At 41.4% G+C, this 26,028-nt stretch overlaps 1 protein-coding gene across 1 annotated transcript in view; it reads right to left on the bottom strand.

Moving 5' to 3' along the window:
- Positions 1–24,347, bottom strand: part of LOC122241913 (60S ribosomal protein L35-like) — a 51,602-nt gene extending 27,255 nt beyond the window's left edge. The window contains exons 1-2 of the mRNA XM_042998345.1: positions 24,261–24,347; positions 22,048–22,127 (exon numbers count right to left, since the gene is read on the bottom strand). Coding sequence (XP_042854279.1) covers positions 22,048–22,127; positions 24,261–24,347 — 167 coding nt within the window. The remainder of the gene's footprint in view (positions 1–22,047; positions 22,128–24,260) is intronic.
- Between the last annotated feature and the right edge of the window lie 1,681 nt (positions 24,348–26,028).

The raw sequence follows: 26,028 nt of genomic DNA, 5'->3' as shown, positions 1-26,028 counted from the left end.
GGTGGTTTAAGATCTTCTTTCAACTGCCAGGAAGGCAGTCTCAGACTTATTTCCCGCAAAATGAACATCTTAGGTGATCTCTAAAATCCCTTCTAGCTCTAAATTTCTGAAATCTTGGCCTTAGCCTCATTTAGCCCTTTTGTGTGGGTTTGAATGATCTACCTGATTTCTCTCCAGATACCTTTTCTCTCCCTCTGACATAGGAGTAAGATCAGTGCACGTTAACTGTCAGAAAAAAAGGCCACATTTTTCAAATGGCAAAGGAGATTGCTGGGCGTCTTGCACCCTGGGTGTGCTGGGCATTGTCTACCTGACCTTCAGGGATTGCTGGTTTCTGTAGAAATTCTGCCTCTGGCCAGTTTCCACTGAGTATTTTGTAACTCTGTGGTGGGAGAATGAAGTTGTAGGAAATTGAGTTCAGTGTACGTGATTCTTATCCATAGCAATATAAATACATTTTATCTGGTAAGTGGACAAAGGATTGTTGACCTATGGAGAAGGCTACCCCAAACATTATCTCCTTACAGGATATTAACCTGCTCTGCATCTGTGAGCAAATTCATTTCCTCATTCCCCATTGCCCAATCTTCAAATTCTCTAGAAACATCTTATTGATTCTCCTTTAAATAAAGAGATAAATAAAATCATCGACTCATGTTAAATTTCTGTAAGAGTTATGATTTTATCATTTTGAAAATTATACTTGAACATCAATTTAGCTCATGAAAGGAGGCTGTGTGTGTGTGTGCGTGTGTGCGCACGCGCAGCTGCGAATGAGAGAGAGAGGAAATTCAAAAACTTCCTTGCTCATTTGTTAATATTTATAACCATAAGTAATCAGCTGCCCCCACTGGGTTTTAGCTGCATCCACAGTAAATCAGTATATTGTGTCTAATTTAGAAAGTTCATCATGGCCTAGATGAATTGCTTTGCAGCTTTACAGGGTTCAGGAGAGATCACACAAGCTGGCATTTCGTGTAATTATAGAATAATGATTACCATTTGTAAAAAATTTCTGAGCATAAAGAAGCTAGAACAAAACCTGTCTTCAAACTAGCAGGAGGTTGTAACGTGGCTAATTGGTTCAATTGTCATTTCCTCCCACTCAAGGTGTTCAGTCCTTGACTCTTTTCCTCATCTGGGCGAGGGGTTGGCTTAGCCAGAGTGCTCTCTGTGCGGGAAGAATGGGTGAGAGCTACTGATATGAAATCATTTGTGTTATCTGAGCTTGAGAAATCTGAAAGTGGAAATTTCGCTGTTCATCGGAAAGTGCTGTAGTAAACAATGTAATTCCAATTCAACACTAGTCTTTCACCAACTGCAAGCGGCTTTAACTCTGTTTTCGCTGCAGGCTTTCAGATAAATGGGTATGAGCTAATTACCACTTATATTTTGGAATCAAAGACATTGCTGCTTCAGCTAATCTAACGGCAATCTGGAGAGAGAGTTTATACTCTACCCCAACTGAAGACAGGCCTAGCTGAATCCTTCTTAATTCAATCCTGTCTACATTTCTCCTTAAAATGTATTAATTTTCTGTGTCTCCTGTACAATCGTTACTGATATCTTCCTGAATTACCTGGGAATAGGCTTGAATTATAAATTAACCTCCCAAACCACTATGCACTTTCTACTGATGGGTTTTTGATTCACATATTAGATACTGAAAAGTCAACTCCTACTGAAATGAAAACTTCATAAAATGATTTTCCATTGTGGAAAGGGTGATAAAGAGAGTCTATTTTTCTTTGCTGTGATTACAATAGGATACATAAGTTGTATATTGCAAAATCCTAAGTAAATGGAATTTGTGGAATCAATTTTTTTATTAAGTAGAGATTTTCTTTTATATCTTGTTTTGAAATCTTAGAACATGATATTTATTGTATTTATCCATTTTCTACCTGAATAAAATAGAAAGCAGATCTTATTCTTCTTTGATTACTGAGACCTTGCAGTACTTTTGGTTATTTATTATCCTAAACATCAGTGATCACTGTTCAGTGATCACTGGGGCGGCAGAAGGACAGGAATCTGAGCAGAATCCAGGGCCATCATAAAAAGTGAAGGTTCTGTAGAGTTGTACAGTGCACAACTTGTACAACTGTATTGTTCAGTCCTGGATATTGCTGAGCCTACCAGTGAGGACTGAACTTCAAGCAGAATCAAATTGTGATCCTACTTGGGATGGTCAGATCTCAGAGAGTCCTGGATTGACCACTTCGGTGGAATCTGCGTCCCTCACCCAGCCCTGTGCAGGACGTTTTTAGCTCCTAAACTGATGAGAAGGGGATGTCAGCATCCCTAAGGCAAAATTCATTCCTACCCTGATACATTGAATACTAATTTGTTATTGATACAGTTGAAGAGCAATTTGCCTGGACAGCATTGCTACTTTCCTCTCTCACAACTGTCAAGGACGCCAGAAAGGCATAAAGACACCCCCCATCTCACTCCCAACCCGGGGAGGTCCAGCATACAGTCTAGCAGGGCCTGACCAAATCATCGGCCCCTTGAGGTGGTGTCGCTGGTTACATGGCCTGACACGGGAAATGTAGGGGCTAGGGAAGCGGCATCTCCAACCATGAGCTCATGGAGGGTCCCCTGCTCTGTACAGCAGTCTTCCCGCAGCTAAATTCTCATTTGTATCCATTTAAGGAAAAGAATTTGTATTCTTTGCCTGTGTCTGTTGGCAACTTGCTGTCAGTCACTATCCCCCTGAGACAACCACCCACCAGCACATCCCTGGAATTCAAATCAACATCAACAATATCATCTACATCTCTGATAGGAGGTTTTGTTTTATTTGTTTCTTTGTTCTAAAAATAGAGAGTAGAAAATGAGGGAGGAGGCCTGGGAGGAAAGAGGTCTTGTTATTTGACTGTTACAATTAGATTCCTGTTAATTTCACCTCTTTTTTTCTTTTCTTTTTTCTTTTCTTCCCCTCTCCCTCTCTCTCTTCTTCCCTGCCTCCTTTCCTTCCCTCCTCCCTCCCAACCTTCCTTCCTCCCCATTCCTTCCCTCCTTCTTTCTTTCCTTCCTTCCTTCCTTCCTTCCTTCCTTCCTTCCTTTCCTTCCTTCTCTCTGCAAGATTGACTTAAGCTGTTGTAGACCTTAAGTATGGGCCTGTCTTCAGTAATATATGCTATTAATTTGCTTCTTCAAGTAGTAAACTATACAACTGGAATGCTGTCTCATCAATTTCTTTTGTACAATGCCCAGCACATGGCTGGATATGTAAAAGAATGTTGGATATGTGTTTTGATTATGAGATGATTTAGAACAAGTCATTTAAGTTTTAAGTTTTGCTGTCTATGAAACAAATCATAAGTAATTGTGACTAAAATGTTTTAAGGATCTTCCCCATGTTACAGGGTTATTGGTAGTGTTAATTTATGCAGACTACTTGCACACAGGGCCTGGCAGATGCAGGTGACCAAAAGAGAACAGTTGTGGGTGTTAGTATTATTACTAATGTGAATTGGAAATGCAGATTAAGCTTTAAAAGATTATAGCTAGGTGTGATGTCTGGTACTGATCTGAGGATGAGGAGACCCTCAGAGGGGACGGTTTGCATGTCTCCTCCAGACCCAGACATGCCCTGGGGGAGAAAATGGCAGTTTATAGTTATAATAATAATTAAAATTAATGGTTTTAACTTGCTAGATATTTAATCAGTCCTTTATCTGCAGCTCACTAAACCTTAACAATAATACTGCAAAGTAGTTATTTTCCCCATTTTAAAAGACTTTTTATGAACAGTTTTAGATTTACAACAGAATTGAGAGGAACAGAGGTTTCCCATATACTGCCTGCCCCACACATGTCTTCCCCAGTTTTCCCCATTTCTTAGTGAGCAAGTGAAGGCTCAGTGGGTTGCCCACGTTCCATAGCTAATAGGAGATGGAAATGGTCAGTGGGGATCTAGACCTGTCTACTTGAGAGCCCTAGATTTTTCCTTTTCAACTCATTGAATGAAAAGAGGTCCATCCAAGAGTTCTTTACTCAGCACCTCAAAATAAAATATAAAATGACCATAAACGCTCCCTTCTGACTTACACATTGGTACTCTCCAACACTGACTCCTACTCTCCACTCTTGAACAATATTGTTTGAGCATACCAGTGGAAGGCTGGAATGTCAGCCATGCCTAACGCAGAGAAGGAGAGGCATCCTTCCATGCAAAGAGCAGAAAAGCTACAGTTGTAAGATGGCCCACCAGGTAAGACAATTTCCAGCCCTCTGTCCAGAAACAGCTTTCCTTCAGGAACAGGATTTCTCCCATCATTCCCTTTGGTTCAATTCTACTAGACCGAAACCTCCTATTTCAGTGCTCTTAAAACTGTATTTTCTTTGGTCAACTAATCTTCAACAAAGCAGGAAAGAACATCCAATGGGAAAAAAAGAAAGTCTCTTCAACAAATGGTGTTGAAAAAAACTGGACAGAAGCATGCAGAAGAATGAAACTGGACGACTTTCTGACACCAAACACAAAAATAAATTCAAAATGGATGAAAGATCTAAATGCGAGACAGGAAACTATCAAAATCCTGGAGGAGAACACAGGCAGCAACCTCTTTGACATAGGTCATAGCAACTTCTCACTAGAACATGTCTTCAGAGGCAAGCGAAACAAAAGCAAAAATGAACTATTAGGACCTCATGAAGATAAAAAGCTTGTGCACAGCCAAGGAAACAATCAACAAACCTAAAGGCAACCTTCAGAATGGAAAAGATATTTGCAAATAACATATCTGATAAAGGGTTAGTATCCAACATCTATGAAGAACTTATCAAACTCAACACCCAAAAAATAAATAATCCAGTTAAGAAATGGGCAGAAGACATTGAATAGACACTTTTCCAAAGAAGATATCCAGATGGCTAATAGACACATGAAAGATGCTCAACATCACTCATCATCAGGGAATACAAATCAAAACCACAATGAGATACCACCTCACACCTGTCAGAATGGCTAAAATTAACAACATAAGAAACAACAGACATTGGCAAGGATGCAGAGAAAGGGGAACCCTCTTATACTGTTGGTGCAAATGCAAACTGGTGCAGCCACTCTGGAAAACACTATGGAGGTTCCACAAAAAGTTAAAAATAGAGCTACCCTATGACCCAGGGATTGCACTACTAGGTATTTACTCAAAGGATACAAAAATACTGATTTGAAGGGATACAAGCATTCCAATGTTTATAGCAGCATTATCAACAATAGCCAAATTATGGAAAGAGCCCAAATGTCCACTGACTGATGAATGGATAAAGATGTGGTGTATATATGTACAATGGACTATTACTCAGCCATCAAAAAGAATGAAATCTTGGGGCGCCTAGATGGCTCAGTCAGTTAAGCGTCTGACTTCAGCACAGGTCATGATCTCGCGGTTTGTTGAGTTCGAGCTCTATGTCGGGCTCTGTGCTGACAGCTCAGAGCCTGGAGCCTGCTTCTGATTCTGTCTCCCTATCTCTCTGCTCCTCCCCTGTTCATGCTCTTGTCTCTCTCAAAAATAAATAAACAAAATTTTTTAAAAAGAATGAAATCTTGCCATTTGCAACAACATGGATGGAGCTAGATTATGCTAAGCAAAATAAGTCAGAGAAAGACTACTTTATGATTTCACTTTATGATTTCAGTTTAAGAAACAAAACACTGAGGGTTGATGGGGGGGGTTGGGAGGGAGGGGAGGGTGGGGGATGGGTATTGAGGAGGGGACCTTTTGGGATGAGCACTGGGTGTTGTATGGAAACCAATTTGACAATAAATTTCATATATTGAAAAAAAATGAAAGCAAAAAAAAAAAAAGAAACAAAACAGATAAACATAGGGGAAAGGAAAAAAAGAGAGAGAGACTCTTAACTATAGAGAATAAACTGAGGGTCGCTAGAGAGGAGGTGGGAGGGGGTGGGCTTAATAGGTGATGGGGATTAAGAAATGCACTTGTTAGGAGCACCAGGTGTTGTATGTAAGTGATGAATCACTAAATTCTACTCCTGAAACTAATATTATGCTATATATTAACTAAAATTTAAAAAGGAACTTGAAACATAAATAAATAATAAAATATAAATTAAAAAAAAAACCTTGTATGGTCTTTTATTACTTGCTCATTAAAATTAAAAAAAATAAAAGAAGTGGTCGTAGATCCACATACATAAATTGAATTATTTACAGATAGAAAAACAGTGTTTCTTGTATGCTGGACTTGTCTTCCTAAGTAGATGATAAGGTCATTAAGAGCAGGGACTATGTCTTACTCACCTTTATGACTCATCCCCTTCCCCCCAACACACACACACACACACACACACACACTCTAACATAGTGCTTAGTACATGGTGGGTGGGTACTCAGAGTATTCTATTAGATAATTAGATCACTAGTGTATTTTACCAGGAAAACTACATACATAAGAAGAAGGATGTTTTTTTTGTTTTGTTTTGTTTTGTTTCATTTTGGTCTCTAAGTCCTCAAGCTGTTTTGTTACCTTCCTCTAGGGAATATATATGTTTCAGTCAGGACACACAGAAAGCTAATGTGGAGTGTTTTATGATCTCCCAAATGTCCTGGTATCTTTGTTCCACAGGAACCCTCGGAGTACTCGTATCTCACTAGTTATCTGCTGTTGAAATAACACTGGCTTTTCACTGATGACAGATTGGTAATATTTTATAACTTCAGCCTTGTTTTTTTAAACATTGATTTTGGGTATGTAATCCATGTACTTAAATCAAGATTTTAAGTGCACAAAGAGGTAAACAGAAAAAAATCTCCCTTCCACCCTGTTCCTCAAATTTCCAGTTGCCTTCCTCAATTGCAATCATTGTTACCTACTCTATCACTCCACGGGATGCATATATATGAACAGATACACAGTCCCTCTGTCTCTCTCCCTTGCTCTCTGCTCTCCGACACAGGTATTAGGGAACAGCAATTCATTGCTTCTTTTATTAAGAAGAATTTCTATTCTTCATCTTAGTGAAAGGTTTTTGGAGAGGTGGGGGACCACATATGGTTGAAGTTTATTTAATACTATTCAAATGACCATTTAATCTGTTAATCTAATGAATTAAGCTAATGGATTTTCACATGTAACATGAACGGTGTATTCCTGGGATGAACCGAAATTGATGATCATATTTTTTTCATATGTTGCTGAGTTTTTATTTTATTTTTTATTTATTTTTTTTATTTTATTTTTGGGACAGAGAGAGACAGAGCATGAACTGGGGAGGGGCAGAGAGAGAGGGAGACACAGAATCGGAAACAGGCTCCAGGCTCCGAGCCATCAGCCCAGAGCCTGACACGGGGCTCGAACTCACGGACCGCGAGATCGTGACCTGGCTGAAGTCGGACGCTTAACCGACTGCGTCACCCAGGCGCCCCATGTTGCGGAGTTTTTAAAAGATTTTTTGTATCTGTGTTCATGAATAAATAGTTTTCCTGTCTTTAATTGTCTTTATGGGGGCTTTCATATCATGGTTATATTTATGACAAAATATTTGCTAAGGACTTTTTCTTTTTTTTTTTTTTTGTTCTTTTTTTCTTTCTTGATTATCAGAAATAATTTATATGATATTGGAATAAATTATTGCTTGAAAGTTTGGTATAATCCTTTTTTTAAGTTTATTTATTTGTTTTGATATATATAGAGAGAGCAGAAATAGGGAGGGGCAGAGAGAGAAGGGGGAGAGGGGGAGAGAGAGAAAGAGAGAGAGGGAGAAAGAAAATGAATCACGAGCGGGCTCCACGCTGTCAGTGCAGAGCCTAATACAGGGCTCAAACTCATGAACCGTGGAATCAGGACCTGAGCCGAGATCATGACTTGGGCTGAAATCGAGAGTCAGATGCTGAACCAACTGAGCCACCCAGGCACCCCTGAAAGTTTGGTATAATTCTTATAAAACTGTCCACGCCTAGAGCTTTCTTTATAAAATATTGTTAACTGACTTAATTTGTAGTTACTCTATAGCTGTTCAGAATTTTAATATTTCATGAGCGAGTTTGAGTAAGCCATATTTTTCTAGAAATTTTTTTATCTACGTTTTCAAATGTTAACATTAGTCTTCATAGTTTTTCTTAATGTATTTATTTAATATATTTTTATCTCTGCTGCATTTTTAGCTATGTCCCCTTTTTCATTCTTAATACTTTTTAATTATGTGCACAGTCTTTTGACTAATTTTTCCAGAGATTTGTCAATTTTATTAATTGTTCCATAGGATCACCTTTTGGTTTTGTCTTCTCTATAGTTTTTTTTTTTTTCAATTTCATTAGTTTTTCTTTTATTCTCATCATCTCACTCCTTCTGGCATTTTTTGTATTTCTTTTTCTTTTTAAAAATAACTTGGACATTTCCAGCCATTTCTTTTTTTAATTTTTTGTTAATGTTTATTTATTATTGAGAAACAGAGAGAGACAGAGCTTGAGAATGGGAGGGGCAGAGAGAGTGAGGGGTGGGGGGGACACAGAATTCGAAGCAGGCTCCATCCAGGCTCTGAGCTGAGCTCAGGCCCACAAACTGCAAGATCATGACCTGAGCCGAAGTCGGACGCTCAAACAACTGAGCCACCCAGGTGCCCCAGCCATTTCTTTTTTTTTTTTTAATATTAGCATTCAAGACTATAATTTTCCCTCAGAGTTTTGTTTTACTTGCATTTCACAAGCTTTGAAGAGCAGAATTTTCATTTAAGTTAAATTCTCATTATTTTAATATTTCGGTAATGACTTATTCTGTTACATCTGAGTTATACAGAAATACATTTTAAAATTCAAAATGTATTTTCATAATTGTTTATATAATTGATTTACTTTTGTGATTGAGTTACAATTTTACAATCTTAAAAATTTTGAGATTTCCTTTAAGGTCCAGTATGTGCTATATTTTTGTAATTATTGCAGATGTGCCTGAAAGCAATGCGAGTTCTCTTACTTCGATGTGCAGAATTCTAAACATATTTATGAAATTGAGGTTTCTGAGTAGAGGTTGCTACTAACCTGGAATTAGTTTGATTTAATGCTCTTGACTTGTGCATTCCCTGATGATGCAGATAATGTAAATCTGAACCTCAGGCCCACTTGAAGGCAAGGCTATGGTTAAAAAAAAGATGATGATGATGATGATGATGATGATGATGATGATGATGATGATGATGGCGGCGATGATGGATTTTCTCCTTTCAACTTTCCACCTGGAGCCATATCCTGTCGCCCCCCTTATTGAAAGCAGGCCAGTCTTTTTCCTAAGACATCCACTAAAGACGTGTGTCTCATGACGTGGTCTGTGCGTCGCCTCTCCCCATGTCCAGGCTCAAGGCCAAGCGAACTGTCTGCATTATTCTGCAAATTATAGAGGTGTTAGTTTTCTTTTCTAGATTTGTCAGTAGGTCAGTTGTTGTTTTGGTGTCCTGTTGGGGTGTTTTGGCTTCTGAATCTCTCTCTTGTTTTTTGTGCAAGGTTTGCAGTGCTAAGCTATATCCAGCTCTTTTGCAGTGGGAGGGCTTTTCCTAATGCTGAGACTTCATGGAAGTGTCTGGTATGGTACCCCACCATCACACCCAAGACTTCCCTTGCTGGGATTTACCCCTGGCTCCCAAATTGCCAAAGCTAATAGTCCCTTTTCTGCCCTTACTTCCCATCGCTTCTTTGCAACATTGAATGTGGTTGTTACTCCCTTTGTCTTGAAGTGCTTTCTTCTCTGGAGTTTTTGCTTACTATTCTAGAGACTCATCACCAGATTCTTTGCTGGCTCTTTCTCCTTTATTCAGCCTCTCATTCTTGAAGTAGTATAGGGTCTGGTCCTAGGCCACTTTCTTTTCTCCATCTATACTCTCTCCCTAACTTATCTCACCCATTCCATAGATTTGAATAGCCCTTCAATGCTCATGGAACCCAAATTCCAATTGTCATCCTTGACCTTTCCCCTGAGCCCCTGTCCTGTGTAGCTAGCTGCCTGCTTAACGTACTACGTCTCTGTCTTACAGCATTTCAAACTCAACATGTCTTAAGCCATTTGGGATTCAGCCCACAAATGCATTTATTGCCTCATCTTCCCAAGGCTCTCCCAAGACCCAGGAGTCAACTGAATTCTTCCCTCAACCCTATTTTGACATCACTTCTCAAATGTATCTCAAATCTGCCCACTTCTGTCTCTCCCCACTGTTGCTACCCCAGCCTAATATCTATCACCTCTTTCTTGGACTACTAGTCTCTACAATTTCATGACTGGGTGCTTTACTTCATTTTCCTAAAACTTCTCAATATCTTCTCACTGAGTTAAAATACAATACAGATTTTATTCCACATACTCTAGTTTGCTGGCTAGACCCTTGCCCTCTTAGCTCCTAATACTCGTTCCAGCATTCAGCACTATGCATTTGTTGCCTTTGCCTCTGGAATGCTCTCTTTCTGGATTTTCATGTGGCTGCACCTTCTCACCTTCAGATGTGAGCTCACATGCCATCTTCTCAGAGAGACCCTCCTTGATTATCTTATTCAAACTAGCACTTCCCCTATTTCCTCCAAACCCCAGTTACATTCATTTGTGTGATGTTGCTTGTTTTCTTTTAGCACTTACCACACTGAAATAATCCATTTGATTATTTATTTATTTTATGGCTTTCCTCACCAGACTATAGCTTCAGGAGAGTAGGACTCTGTGTGAATCACTGTTGGCACACCGTACACACTAAATAAGTATCTGTTAAATGAGTTGTTACATTGAGTCCCTGAAAATAACCATGTGACATATAGGAAGGCTTCCCCTTTCAGACCCACTTCTTCTCCCAGATGGAGACATGTAGCTACATCATGGAAGCTCAGAAGGCTTGACCTTTATAGCCCATTATAATGATTCTCTTTCCTGCCTTCAATCGTCCAGCAATCACTTGATAGTCCAATAAGAAAAGTCAAATCTGGCCTAACAACCTAGTCTTCCTTTTTATTCAGTGGACATTTTTGGGGATTATTTTTGACAGTCTTCCCTTGTAATCGGGAATCTATCTTGTTTATTATTATACTTCCCATGCTTAGAACAGTGCCTGGCATGTGACAGGAATTCAGTAACTGTTTGTTGAATAAATGGATGCATCTTAGTTCTTACAATTCCTCAGTGTAAGATCTCTCCTTAGGTGGTGGAGTTATTTCTGCCTCCTGAGTCGGCCCTGTCCATGGTTCTTCTGGGCCTATGCCCCTAGTCTATCACTACTGGACAGCCCTTCCCAAAACCCCTTCAAAATGGTACCTATCTTTAAAGGCCCATTCAAAACACCTCCTTCATGAAAATTTCCTCAATCAAAATCAGAATGAAATCTGCATCCTTTGAACATCCATTGCATTCATCATATATGTCCTTTATGTATCCTTTATATATTTTTTCATCTTTGTGTTTATGAGTTAAATGTCTACAGGATTAACTATTTCCTGTATCTTTGACTTTTAACTCTTCCAGAGAGGGTTGTGTGTCCTTTCTTTGTCAAAAACTCCCCCAAATCCTATATGTATATGTAGGATACATTTTATTTTATTTTTATTTTTAAAATTTTATTTTAAGTCTAGTATAGTTAACATATAGTGGTATATTAGTTTCAGGTGTATAATATAGTGATTCAATACTTCCATACATCACCCAGTGCTCATCACAACAAGTACCCTGCTTAATCCCCATTGCTTATTTAACCCCTCTCCTACACCTCCTGTCTGGTAACCATCAGGTGTTCCCTGTAGTTAAGAGTCTGTTTCTTGGGCGGCAGGGCGTGCCTGGGTGGCTCAGTCAGTTAAGCGTCCAACTCCTGGTTTTGGCTCAGGTCGTGGTCTCATGTTCGTGAGTTGGAGCCCCACATTAGGCTCTTTGCTGATGGTGTGGAGCCTGCCTGGAATTCTCTCTCTCTTTCTCTGCCCCTCCCCTGCTTGTGTTCTCTCTCTCTCTCTCTCAAAATAAGTAAATACACTTAAAAATTTTTTTAAAAGAGTCTGTTTCTTCGTTTGTCTGTTTCCTTTTTCTTTGCTCATTTTTTTCTTAAATTCCACATATGAGTGAAATCACATGGTATTTGTCTTTTTCTGACTGACTTATTTTGCTTAGCATTATAGTCTCTAGTTCCATCCATGTCATTGCAAATGGCAGAATTGCATTCTTTTTTATAGCTGAATAATATTCCTTTATATATATATGAAGCCTCTTCATTACTCATTCATCTATTGATGGACACTTGGCCTACTTCCATAATTTGGCTACTGTAAATAATACTGCTATAAATATAGGGGTGCATGTATCCTTTTGAATTAGTGTTTTTGTATTTGGGGGATAAATACCCAGGAGTGCAATTACTGGATCATAGGGTAGTTCTATGAGAGTAAGTTTTAACTTTTTGAGGAACCTCCATATCGTTCTCCACAGTGGCTGCACCAGTTTGCATTCCTACAAACAGTGCAAGAGGGTTTCCGTCCTCTCCAACTTTTTAAATAAGTGAATGAATAAACAAAATAAAGGCACTCTAGTGAAGTGAATAATGGACTTTCAACAAACTAGTTCCCAATTTTAGATACGCTGCGAACTTTACGGAGGATGTTACTAGAATTAAGATATCATCTCTACCTGACAATTTCCATTTTTTATGACACAACTCATATGTCACATCCTCCATATCATTCATCCATCCTTCCAACTAGTCATATAATAATATTAGTTACCATTCATTTAAGAACTTTTGTACTCTTACAGAAGTATAGAAGTATAGTATAGAAGAAGTATAAAATTGATCCATTTTATAGATGAAGAAATTGGGTCTCAGAGGGGGTAAGCTCATATTCCAAAGGGGTAATAGAAACTACACAAATAATTTCAAAACTATGTGTGTATTGAATAGAGAAATGTATGGGCTACCCTAAGGACAGTGAAGCTAATGCACCCAACTCTGCCTATCATTCGGGAAGGTAGTGGGGTCAGAGATGATTCACAGATAAAAGCAACCTCAACTGAACTTTGATGAATGAATGAAGATTATTGAGACAGGTAAAGAAGCCAAGGAAGTAACACAAACAGATTAGCAGCCTGACATGAGAGAAAACAGTTTCATTGTAGTGACGAGAGCTAAAGCTTACAGCAGCCATCACTGTAAATTCTTCTATCACAAACACCACACCATATTGTAAATGTGAGTTCAGGAGTCAGTGTCCATTACTAGAAACTGTTCTCTTCACTTGCATAGATGCACCTTTGTGCTGGGTACAAATTTAGTGCCTGACACTAAGCTTACCTTGCCTAACTTCGGGACACTTAGATGGCTACCGAGACCTCTGGCTGGCTGGCTGATTTCTGGCTTGGCCCTCTTTAGGGCATCTCCCTGTAAGTAAGCACAGGACTCTCTGTAGCAGCCACAGGGTGATTTGGACAGGAAGAAAGAAGTTATCAAACATGTAGAAAAACCGGGCCAGTTGTGAGTCCTTGCAAAAAGGACAGCCAGTTACCATGTTGTGTAGGATGCCTCTGCCCTTTAAAAGCCTCATTTCCTCATCCAAGCCTCTGTGTCATGAAATAATAATAATACTTAGATTGAGAAATAACAAAATGTGATTAGGAAATCACTTTGAAATACCTGAATTGGAAGATGCTACATAGAATAAAATATGCTTATTCTATGATAAGCAGAGAATCCAAAATACCCAGCTTCACTAATTAAAGTATCTTTCTATTTTCTAATTCCTTTCCTTTCTAACTGCAGGGGTGACTGCTGGCACAATCTGCCCTCCTCTGCCAACTTCTGAACAAAGTCAAGAAATCAACATTATAATCATGCATTGTTTCCATAGCAAAGGATCCCACAGCTCTGAGCAAAACAGCACTTTCTAGATCTTGCCAGAGTGCATGTGGCAAAGAAAGATTAATTAGCCTCTCACTAATTGACAGTATTTCCCTCCACATCTGCTTGGGCCTGATGTGAGTTTAAATGTCTCTATTTAAGTGCCTAAAGCTGACTGAACATGTATAAAATTTAAAACCCATTTCTAAACCTGAGAGATGCCTGGGACCTGAATGCCCTCTCTTTCAATAGTAGGGATGTCTGAAAAAGGCTTGGGGGAGGCGTTGGTGAATCCTGAGATGCAACAGAGACTAGTGGGGTAAGACGTTGGGAACAGACAGAAATGGAGTAGGAGTTATGAGGTAAGACTCTGGCTGGCAAACCACACCACCTCTTTGCATTTTTCTTCGGGCTCAGGTGTTAGATAGGACCAGTGGTTTTCTACCTGTGTTTCTCAGGGTCCAGGAAGTTCCAGAGTCTCCTTAGGGATCTCCTAGACTCTAGAGCATAGCTGTTCAATTGAACTTCTATTCAATAGAACTTTCTGCTATGATGGAAATGTTGTACATCCATGCTATCTAATTGGTAGTCACTCATCCCTAGGGGCTGTTGGGTGTTTGACATGTGGCTAGAGTGACTGAGAAACTGAATTTTAAATTTTATTTAATTAACTTAAACTTAAATAGCTCCATGTGGCGAGTGGCTGCCATATTGGGTCATGCAACTCTAAACGGTCCGAGCTGAGGTCTAAGGAGACGGGGTCCAGAATTTGCCCTGCTCCTGCTTCAGTCAGAACATGTCTGTCTTCCTCTGTTTTTAGTAAGGTGCTTCCACAACGGTTTCCTGAAACAAAGGGTTTCATAGCTAAAGAGCATTTGAAAACCACTAGACTAAATAATTTCCAAGGCTCCTAAATTTTGAAAGCTCTTAATCCAATGGTCTTAATCTCCTTTGTCGGTGGCAAAGACCAAACACTCTCCTGGGTCTGGAGGAAAGATGAGGCAGGCTGCCCTATTGTCACACCCCATTTTGCCTGATATGGGGAAGGTGATAATGCAACTGATGTGGCCTCTAAACTGAAGAACATCTTAGATCTTTCGACAGGGCAAAGGTCCTTCATGATATTCTCATCTCCTCCATCCAGCTTGCTCCCCAGGGGCTGCTCATGGCTCTTTGTGGCTTTTGCTGGACCTACAGACTCAGACCATAGAGAGAAAAAGGATCTAGAGGCCAGAGAAGTTCTGCACGAAGTTAACTTTCTCAGCCTCTTAAGTTTCTCTTCTCACATAGCTGGGAAGGAGGGGTCCAGGGTTTCCCAAGTAAAACATGTCCAGAGCTCTCTGAAGCCATCCAGGAGGCCCACTACCATTAGCATGGGTTTGGGTGACTGTTGCTCCTGGATTCGGGGCTGGGCTGCTCATGGAGTGCTGTGTGCACCTGTACTTGGGGAAGGTGATCAAAGCAGAGACTATGAGGACATGTACATGGTGGGGTTTTGGGTGACGCTGTCAAGGTGTGAGCCCTGAGATAGGAGGTCAAAAGGTCACCATCTATGCAGGAGGAATCTCACCTGAATTTTTTCAGCACTTCTGTGAGATAAACAAAAAATGAAGCCCAGGGCATTTTGCGTTTCAGAGCACACTTCACAACAGCAAACCTCACAACACAGAGTTTACTTCACAGAAGCTGCCCGTATCTCCCTCTCAGAGGGAAGGGAGGGAAAGATTATATAGTTCCTAGAGCAGTCATGTGGTGAGGGGCTGTAAGAAAGGAAGGTTGAGCTCCCTCATAGAGTTCACCCAGTTCCTTCAATTACACTTCCCCAGACTCCCTTTGAAGCTGGTAGGTCATTACCAGTAACCTTCCAGAAACCTTTTGTAAGAGGAGACGGCTGTGCCTTGCCATCTTCCTCAACCACACTAAAACAAACCGTGGTGCCTGTTGAAGTCAATACTGTAATTGAAGAATATGACTGAGAGAATCATAACATTGTCCATTTTCTTCCAGCCCCACATTCCCACTCAGAGCAACTGTGGATGGGAGGCTTGTCTTTTGCCATGTGCTTCGGTGAGGACTTTGTAAAAGCACAGAGTGTGGCATTTTGAGGAGGGCTTGCCCTAGGAGTGTCATCTGCTATAATTTTTCTTAGTTTTATCACATCGCTGGTGGTCTCTTCTTATGGGTCTAACATGTTAAATCGCTTTCACCAAGAAAACTCATTAATCAAACACTGATTTTAAGATACTATGATATAATCACAAACATCTACCCTTCCTTCTCTCCACCCCTCTGGGCTTCCATCATCCAGCAGAGCCACCTACATTAAATAGACACACGCATCAAATAGACACCCTTCTCATGCCCCTTGTTTCGGCAATGTGGATGTACTTTGCATCCTGTAACACAGCGAGAGAAAGTTCAAGACGTGCAAACTACCCTGTTGTTTGGTTTGAAAGAGCACCTGTAGCCTTGCCGACTGGTTTTCTACTTCTTTTATCCACCCACCAGTCACAAAGGGCTGTGGTGAATTCCCCTAGGATTCCTTTGGAAATAAACTCGGTCAGAAGACCATCCCCCTCTGCCATCGATACGAGGAACTAACCTTGTAGAGATTTCTATCAAGATTCTTCCCCAAAAGCAGTTGCCTTCAGTTGAGTGACTGTACCCCTCAACTACTGGGGTGAGTTGTTAGCACGCCCCTTGTTCAGGGTGTGTCACCACTGAACTTGACTCTCCAAAGTACGGCAACATTTCTTCATTTGGTTAACAAGTTATTTCCAGAAAACTACAGCAAATGCTGTGATGTCGTTTTAAAAGAAGTCTTCAGGAGGCAGTGGGTTCGATAACAAGGCTGCTCCTGCCCACCCCGCCCCCCGCTTCAGCCTGTGAGTATCTCATGCCTCATTCACCATTCTATCTCCCATGCCCTGCACAGGCCCTGGCTCGTGAATGAGCAAATGAATGAATGAGTGAATGCATCAATGAATGAATGAAGCTGAGCCTAGATGACAAGTAAGGCAACATTTTCAGAGTAGAGTTTGGAAACATAATTAGCATAACTCCTTTTCCCCCTTATCCTTAGGTTTTGGCCCGGGTCACATTTGAACTATTCAGAATTTCTTCTTGGAATGGGCTTCTCAAGCACAATAAAACAGGCATATTTTGTCTATGGTGCCCCACCCCTGTACTTAGCAGCCCCATGCTTTATGCTTATTCTTAAAGAACTGGGTGATGCTGTTTTCTGTCCAGAAGGAGGTAGCTGAGAAGGCCGTGTTGTGAGCCAGCATCTCTCTCTCTCTCCACAGAGGGAACACATATAGGCTCCTTTGCTCAGTAGCTGTTCTGACTACATTGCGGTGCTCCTGTTGATGGCTCAGTTCTAGGGGCCAGGCTTCTGACGGAGATAGGCACAGTTAGGCTGTCAATCTCCATCTGCAAATAGCTGTGCTGCCCTGTAGAAGCTGGATGTCGGCAGGTTAATCTCAGTCCTGTTTGAAATCCCACAGGCCAAACCAAGGGCAGTGTATTCCACCTTAGTTCTCAGTTCACTCTTTCTCAAAGATGCAGGACAGTTGCCCATTCTACCAAGAAAAGATATTAGACTGTGTAGGGGCCAAGGACAGACTGCCCCAGAATGGGCCCCCTTGTCACACTGAGTATTTTAAACACAAGTTACTTAAGAGACAGCCTGTGCAAGAAGGACACTCAGATCTTCCTCTGTCCTCCAGTAGGCAGGAAATAAACCTCCCACGTGAAAGGTACCCTCCCTGTACCAGCAAGTAAAGAGACATCCTTATTACCAGAGATAGGAAATTTAAAGCCAAGAATGCTACATAAACAACCCTTGTTACTTTTTTCTAAGTTACGACCCCAGCCCAAATTCTGTTTAGAATTCCTTACCAATCAAAGCTCCCAATGTTAACTTTGGTCTCATCAATTCCTCACAGATCTGTTGTCTATTTGTCCAAAAGGCATAAAAACTGTCTGCTTTGGTAATTTCTTTAGGTCTCAGTTTCATTATTGGGGCTCCATGTGCACATAATAAAAACTTGAGTTTTTATTCCTGTTCATCTGTCTCACGTAAATTTCTTAGTCCAGCTGGAAGACCTTGAAGGGTAGAGGAAGAATTTTTCCTTCCCTTCAACTAATTTTAAGTCAAAATCTCTGCCAGAGCTTTCAAACGCCTTTTGGAAATAATTACAAGTCAAGTCCGGGGTCACCCTTTAGAGACTTTCTTTTGTAGTGTGAATATCTCTTGATTATGGGCTGTAGCCAGATGATTTTTCATCCTGTGGAGCTGAGTCACAATTAGGTGAAAGCAATTAGAACTAACGGGTCCACATGGCTCATTACTTTTTCCTATGCCATAACCTCTGGTTTAATAAATCCAATTCACAGGGTAGGAGTTACTTCTGAGAAAAGACTGCACCTGCTGTTGGACTAGGAACACCCCTTTCTGTCCCTTACTCACTGGAGCACTCTTCTGTCTTCAAACTACACAAATAAACTCCTCAGAATCATTTCCTAGGATTTACTGAAATGATAAAAGTGGAAGCAATTGCGATTTTAAAATGAAAGGAGAAATCTCAGCGTTGAAAAATGGAAAATTTCTTTTTTTTCCAGTTCCATAAAATTGCCTATATCCTCCCAGGACTCAACAGAGGATCTGGCTTGATACCTGCCTAGAGTCACATGAAATTTATTTTCCCATTGTTCACGAGGAAGTGATGAATGGCGAGACAGAAAGTCACCACTCAGGAAGTCTATTCTTGATGACTTTGACCTGCTTTTCCGAAAATGGACTCAGAGGAGTAAGTCTCATTCACAGTGCCTGAGAGGGAAAGCAAGTTAGCCTGATGATTGCAACCTAAAGGATTTGAGAGAGGGCAGCTTCATGACCAGAAGCACAGCTAGGAATTTGGATTGAATCTGAAGAAAAAGTTAGTTAAGCAGTGGGACATACAATTAAAAACACAAAACAAACCAAGCCCAGCAAGCATGTGCAAGGAAAACTGGTTAGCAAGACAATGTGATGGTGCATGGGTGATGATGTAAATACAGGCTGAAGAGCCTCCTCATACAAGTCTGTGAGACAATTAGGATCGAGAAAGGAAAAGAGCTGTAACAACTTGTAATTAAGAGAAACCAAGCTGCTTGGTTTGTTATGCTTGGTTTGGGCTGTGGTTTGTTATTTTAACACTCACCACCACAGCATATGTTTTTCTATTTTGCCAAATGCCATCCCATCGATAAGATGCATGTTGTTTATTTTCAAAGGAGCCTATTGCTTGCCTTTCCCGTGGATGCAACACTTCCTTTTATGATTATTCAGCTTGCTTGGGACATGTGCAAATGTGAACAAAACTATCATAATACTTCCAAAGGCTTGACTGCCTCACTGGGCACCCCATTTGTTATAGGATGTGCCCTCGGCCATCCTTCTCATGGAGATTGTTCCCCCAATGAACTCCTGCTCCATTTTTTCCACTTCTCCATCCATGGTGGGGGGTAAGCAAACTATCAAGGGGGCTTGCCTGATGTAGATGGACCTCAGCAGAATGTACAGAGCACGAGGAGAAATGGGGAGGCAAGGGGAGTCTACAGGGAGCCCCAACAAATTAGCACATAATGTAATAAAATCTGGAGTTGAGTGTCACAGCCGGAAGGAACTTGAGCAATTCAGAAGAGAGGGTCACTAAGACTAAAATTGACCAAGAATTGCTTCCTGGGATAAATGGAGGCAGCAGGGCACAGTGAGATTAAATGTATGATTTTGGAGCACGCTAGATGATGCTAATGAGTTATTCAGAGTCTCTAAGCTTTGGTTCTCTCACTAATTTTAAAAACAGGGAAAATGATCCCCACTCCACCATGTACTAAGGATGAAATTAAATAACATGTCATATGCTCAGCACTTTGTTTGGCACATGGTACTTACTCTAGAAAGAGGATGATTATTCTTATAGAACTTTAGCTGGACCTAGAAATTTAAGTAAGATTAGAATACATGGATGGAGAAAGGATCATATTCCAAGCAGAAAGCTTGGAGGAAATACAGCACACGTTTCTAAAACATCCATATGCTCAATTCTTACCTATGTATATGGGTAAGAATTATTACAAATGAAAAAAATCTTTAATTTTAACTAAAATGTATTTTAATATGATTTTATATTTATTAGAAAGTCGCAAAGATATTAGAGAGGTTCCTGTATAACCTTTCTCCAGCTAAAGCTGCAATGGCAATCATATTGCAATATATATCAAATCAATATATTGTATACCTTAAGCTTACACATTACTATATGTCAAATATATTTAAATTTAAAAAAAGAAAGAAAGAAAGAAGGGGCTACTGGGTGGCTCAGTTGGTTGAGTGTCCAACTCTTAATTTCAGCTCAGGTCATGATCTCATGGTCCGTGGGTTTGATCCCCATGAAATGTGCTTGGGATTCTCTCTCTCTCTCTCTCTCAAATAAAATAAACATTAAAAAAAAAAATAAAGAAAACATCAGACAAACACAAATTGAGGGGCATTCTACGGACTACCTGACCAATACTCCTGAGAACCATCAAAGTAATGACAAAGACAGAAACACCTTTCTGGTGATCGATGATGGGGGCAGCAAGATAGAGCCTGTCTCTGTAGTGCTGAAATGGTCCCCGCATAAATCTGTGACAAGGGCTGGTTGGGTGAGTTAAGGGTAGGAGGTATTGGAGAAGAAGTAAATTAATTAAACACATTTATTATATTATTCTAAACCATGCCCACACTAAATCATTATAATAATGTACAAAATTGGCACAAAAGAATAGAAACTGTGGTGCTTTTCCCTATTCATAGAACCCCAAAGATAAATGCCTCCTTGGTCATGTTACCTAAATGTGACAAAACCAAGAAGATTCCTACATACATAGGTGGGTGTGTTCTATTTCTGAGGAAAAATCTTAGCATTTCTTGAGAAAACTACCCGGTCCTTGTTAAACCATTTCTTCGTTCATTATTTTAATTAAAACATCTACTGATTATTTACTATATGCCAAACGTGTGCTTGAAATATAGTAGTAAGAACACCATGCTTCCTTCACCTATTTTAGAGTCTAATTGGCTATGACATAAGTTAAATAATTACACAAAATGTAAATTTATGAATTGTGAAAGAACCCATGCCAGACAAATGACACGGAGGGCTAAGAACACGTGTGGGGTTTGACTTGGTCACGGAGGTGAGGAAGAACATTTGAGACGAAGTGACTTTTGGGTACAGATCTGAAGGATGCAGAGGCAGGAGGGCACAGGGATGGTCCAAGAAACTGAAAGATGGCCACGGTCAGGGTGGCAGACGCCAAGGGAATAAGGGCTGTGAGATGAAGCTAAAGATGTGCACGGGGACTAGTGTGGAAGCCTCGCAACTTTCCTAAAAGCAACGGGAACCCAATGGGAGGTACTTTAAGATCTCCCAGCATGGTGGGAAGAACGAATTGAAGAGGAGACTAACAATGTGGAAACCAAAGTTTCACGAGTCCTGGGGAGCAATGATGGCAGCCTGACAGAAGGTGAGAGTGCTGATGATCAGAGATGAGGAGACTTGATGTTTGGGAGGTAAAATCGGAAAGGCCTAAGGGTAGACAGGCTGTTGGAGGTGAACAGGAAGGTGGCAAGACAAACAAATGGGACAAATGAGGTCAAAGACCTGAGAAACTGGTCAGAGGAAACCTTGGGGCAACAGGTGGCACAAGGTTTTTCCTTGGGGACAATGGAGAAAAGCAAGGAAGGGGAATCTGTCACTTAAAGGGAGTTTATTGGCTTCCTCTGCCAAAAGGTGGTGTTTTGAGAGTGCCGGGATGTCCTGGGAGACTAAGAGGATACTGGGGCCTGTCCACCGGTAATGTAGGGAGAGTGATCTTGGAAGCGGGCATCAGGCATGACTGACTGAATCAGTGTAGTTCTGGTTCTGGGTCAGAGTAAGAAGTGCACTGAAAAAGACCTCAGGCAATAAATAAATCAGTAGATGAGCTTGGCAGAATTGAATGTATCTTTCACTGACGTTCGTGTGTGGGTGTGGGTGACATCCTAGAAGTCTGGTGACATAGATTCATAAAGGCTAGGTTCAGCCCTGTTTCCATACCCTGCTTATTTATTTTCCTCTGAGCTGGAATAAAGTCATGAAAAAGAGCCAAGGACTCACTCCCAGAGTTTTTCTGCTCCTTAATTGACAAAAGTTGGCTTGCCTTTTCTCCTCGACAGTTTCAAGAGGAATCGCATCATCAAGCAGATGAGAGACCTGTCCTTCTGCTTCTTCACCCCATGCCTGTGGCCATGGGAGGCAAGGGCACCAGAAACAGAGGCTGTGGGAGCTGATGCCCCTGCCATACAGGAAGCAGGGCCAGGTTAGGAGGCTTGCGGCAAATCATTTGGGAAGAACAGATTCATCTCCCTCGTCCGCCCTCCAACGGAGACTCAAGAACCCCGGTGTTGGATTTGGGGGGCCTCGAATTCCCAGAAAACCCCATGTAAAGAGACCGATAGGAGGCCAGGTCTCTGGAGGCACAGTTTATATGTGTACGAAGTGTTATTCTTCCAAGACTGGCCTCTCCCCTTCAGCTGCATATCTTAGAACTCCTTGCCATCCTTCATTTTGAGTATTTCTGTTCACTCTCGGCATTCTCTTTCCTCAGGCAGTAGAACCACGGGACTCACATAGGTACACATTTATTTAAAAATCCACATGATCAGGGGTGCCTGGATGGCTCAGTCAGTTGAGCGTCTGACTTCAGCTCAGGGCAAGGTCTCACAGTTCATAAGTTCGAGCCCCATGTTGGGCTCTGTGCTGACAGCTCAGAGCCTGGAGCCTGCCTCAGAGTCTGTCTCTCTCTCTGGTCCTCCCCCCACTCACACTCTGTCTCTTTCTCTCAAAAATAAATAAACATTCAAAAAATTAACATTTAAAAAAAATCCACATGATCAGAAATGTAAATTAAAACAGCACTGAAATGTTCTTTGCCAATCAAATTAGCAGAGTTTTTTTTTTTTTATGTTAATATTCAACGTTATCAAGTTTCTAAGGAAACGGGTACTGTCTTACACTCCTGGCAGGGATAAAAATAGCTCAACCTTTCTGGAAAGTAATAGAGCAATTTTATCCTGCATCTCAGAAATACGCATATCATTTGACCTGACAGGTACACACTGGGGGTCTATGCCGAGTCTCTCAATTTAATCCTTACAGTCATTTTGTGAGGTGGTTACTAAGACATTGTAAGCGTTGCTGTCTTCGATCACCAGTGGAAAAACTGAACCTCAAAAAGGGCAAATAACTTGTTAAGGTTACGTGGCAAATACGTAGCCAGAAAGGGACTCAAATGCAGGTCTCAAATGGGACCCTTAAGTACCAAATGCTGTGAAAGGCTGTGTTCTTACACTTAAGAATTTTCATCAAAGCCTTACTTATTATAAAAGATAGGGGGAAACTGCAAGCCACCCGAATACCCAACAATAAAGAACTGAGTGGAAAAATTATAGTGTCACCATTCAGTGCAAACTCTATCTTTTTTTTTTTTCAGAACGACACTGTAGAAGAAGATCTAATGATGTAGAAATACGGTCATAATACACAATTTAGTGTACCGCATAATGTAGAGTATAATCTCAACCTTCTAAGAATAACTGCATATATATGCATCGAAGAACATCAGAAGGATATATATTAAAAGCATATAGTTAATCTTATACTGCTGGAATTTTGAGGCTGCTGCCTTCTTCATTCTCGTCTGCATTCTCTATAGTGTACACGTATTTCTTCCGTAGAAAAACATCGCTAAAAAAGATTTATAAGTCCGTGGTTCTCTCTCTTTAGCCTGGATGGATTCTGTAATAATAAATAACAGCATCCACTTATCAAAGCATCTGCTACCTGCCTGGCAAGTAGGCTATTAGGGGACAGTTCACTTACTTGTTGCTGCTAACACCCTGTTGAGCCCATGTTACAAATAAAAGAGCTGGGGTTAGAGATATTACATAGCTTGCCCAAGATCACACAGCTAACCAAGGATTCTAGCCTTCTGTCTCATTCCCGAGCCTCGTAGTGCAGTGGTTGAGAGCAAGTGTCTAAAGCCAGTGGGCTTGGGTTCAGATGGTGACTGAGCTACTTGCTAACTTTGCACTTCAGCCGCCTCTCAGGTCAATTTGGATAATAATGGTGTCTACTATACAATGATGAGGACTAAACGAGTTAATTATGTGGGGTGCTTAGAACAACACATGGCGCGTGGCACCCTGAAGTACTAGTATTAGGACAAGGGCTAATTAGGACTAGTGGGTGCTGGTGGGGGGTGGGGGGTGGGGGGGGAGCCGTGGAGTGGTTGAAATACACCTGAAATACACCAAATACACCTGGACCTGCCATCGGTTCTGGCCACTTCACTGGGTGACCTTGATGAGCTACCTGATCTCTCCGTGCCTCTATTTCATCATCTCTTGTGCAGAGTGCCCCATTCATGGTCACTGCTAAGGAGGACATGGTCCCCGTCATTCCAGCCCCCCATCCCTACTTCTCTCCCGTGCAGCGTGATGCGGTCTCTGGGTAGGAAGCCACTCTTTTGCTCAGGCTGCAGCCCTGGACCCCAGTGAAGGGCTCCCACTGAGCTCCATCTGGAAAACCTTGTATACAATGATACACGCACTGTGTTCCTGATCTTTTTCAGGAGAGGGATTCTGTTCTGATTCTGAAGCAGGAAAAGAAGTTCACCAAGTCATCACCTTTCTGCTTTACGTCCGTAACAACAACAACAACAACAACAACAACAACAACAACAACAACAGCTTTGCCAGAAACGAGGGGCCCTGAAATGGTTTGCCTCTGTTAATGGTACAAAAAAAAAAAAATTTCCATCTGCTTGCCATTTAGCACCGGAGTCTGGAAGCACTACAAATCCCAGAGCAGTGGCAGAGATGGAGGAAGCTGTGTAATGGCTGCAAGCGTGTGTGACTGGGTGCAGCATGGGAAAATAAATACCGGTTGCTGTTACGGTATCTGTGCTTTCCCTGGGTGGTGGGGGGGGTAGGGGGGTGGGCAAGAGAAGGGGAGACGAATGACGTCGTATTCCAGGGAGCAGCAGGACTCGGTGTTATTATTTTTTCTTTTAAAGTTAGAAGACTGCTGGGGCGCCTGGGTGGCTCAGTCGGTTGAGTGACTTTGGCTCAGGTCATGATCTCACGGTTTGTGAGTTTGAACCCCGCATCGGGCTCTGTGCTGGAAGCTCAGAGCCTGGAGCCTGCTTCAGATTCTGTGTCTCCTCCTCTCTCTGCCCCTCCCCAGCTCACACCCTGTCTGTCTGTCTCTCTCTCTCAAAAATAAACATTAAAAAAAAAATTTTAAATTAGAAGACTGTAATGCTCATTCCCTTCCCAGCCCACGGTTCCCTGTGTGCTTTCTCTCAACCGTGCCAAGATACACATTTTTCTCGTTCCCTAGCCCACTCGGAAGATGTGATTTGGAGTGGCACTAAACAAACAACTGTGATTCCAGCACTCAGGCCTGGGAGCACTCAGTCCTGGGAGCACAGCTCTAGAGGGGAGTACCTAGAGGGATGTGGCCTGGTCCAAGATCATCCCTGCCTGGAATGGCTCTGGAGAGGTCATCTCTACTCCCTATTTCTGGTTTACTGGGGTCGGTGGGGGGCCCAGCTCAGCATGGACTATACCGTCAGTCTGTTGGGAGCAGAGTGGCCCGAATCCACCCCCATTAAGGCTGACCTGAGGTTGAGTAAGTTCTCATGGAGAAGGAAGGCCCTGGCTGAGGGCCATACACAGACCTCTTCTTCGATCCCAAGGCCCAGTTGGAGCCATTTCCTTAAGACATGGCTTCAGAGAAGATCAACGGCCTAGAGTGTGGAAGTAATCACCCCGGGGGGCCTCAGAAAGAAAAGATTGCTGAACTAAAGGTAGATGCCTCAGCCAAAGGCATCCTGAGTAAGAGCAAACCAGAGATGTTCTAAGGCAAGTGTTTGCAAACTCAGGCTTGCGGGCCATACTGAGTCTACTGCCTGCTTTTTTGAGCTAGGATTAATTTTCACTTTTTTAAACAGTTTTGAAAAACATTAAAAGAATAACAATATTTTGTGAGACATGAAAACTGTATGAAACTCGAATATCAGCACCCATAAGTAAGATTTTATTAGAACACAGTTGTGCTCATTCGTTTACGTACTGTC

Source organism: Panthera tigris, chromosome A1, assembly GCF_018350195.1.
Source record: "Panthera tigris isolate Pti1 chromosome A1, P.tigris_Pti1_mat1.1, whole genome shotgun sequence".
Taxonomy (NCBI): domain Eukaryota; kingdom Metazoa; phylum Chordata; class Mammalia; order Carnivora; family Felidae; genus Panthera; species Panthera tigris.
The sequence above is the reverse complement of the archived record's forward strand: the minus strand, read 5'-3'. Positions and strand labels throughout refer to the sequence as shown.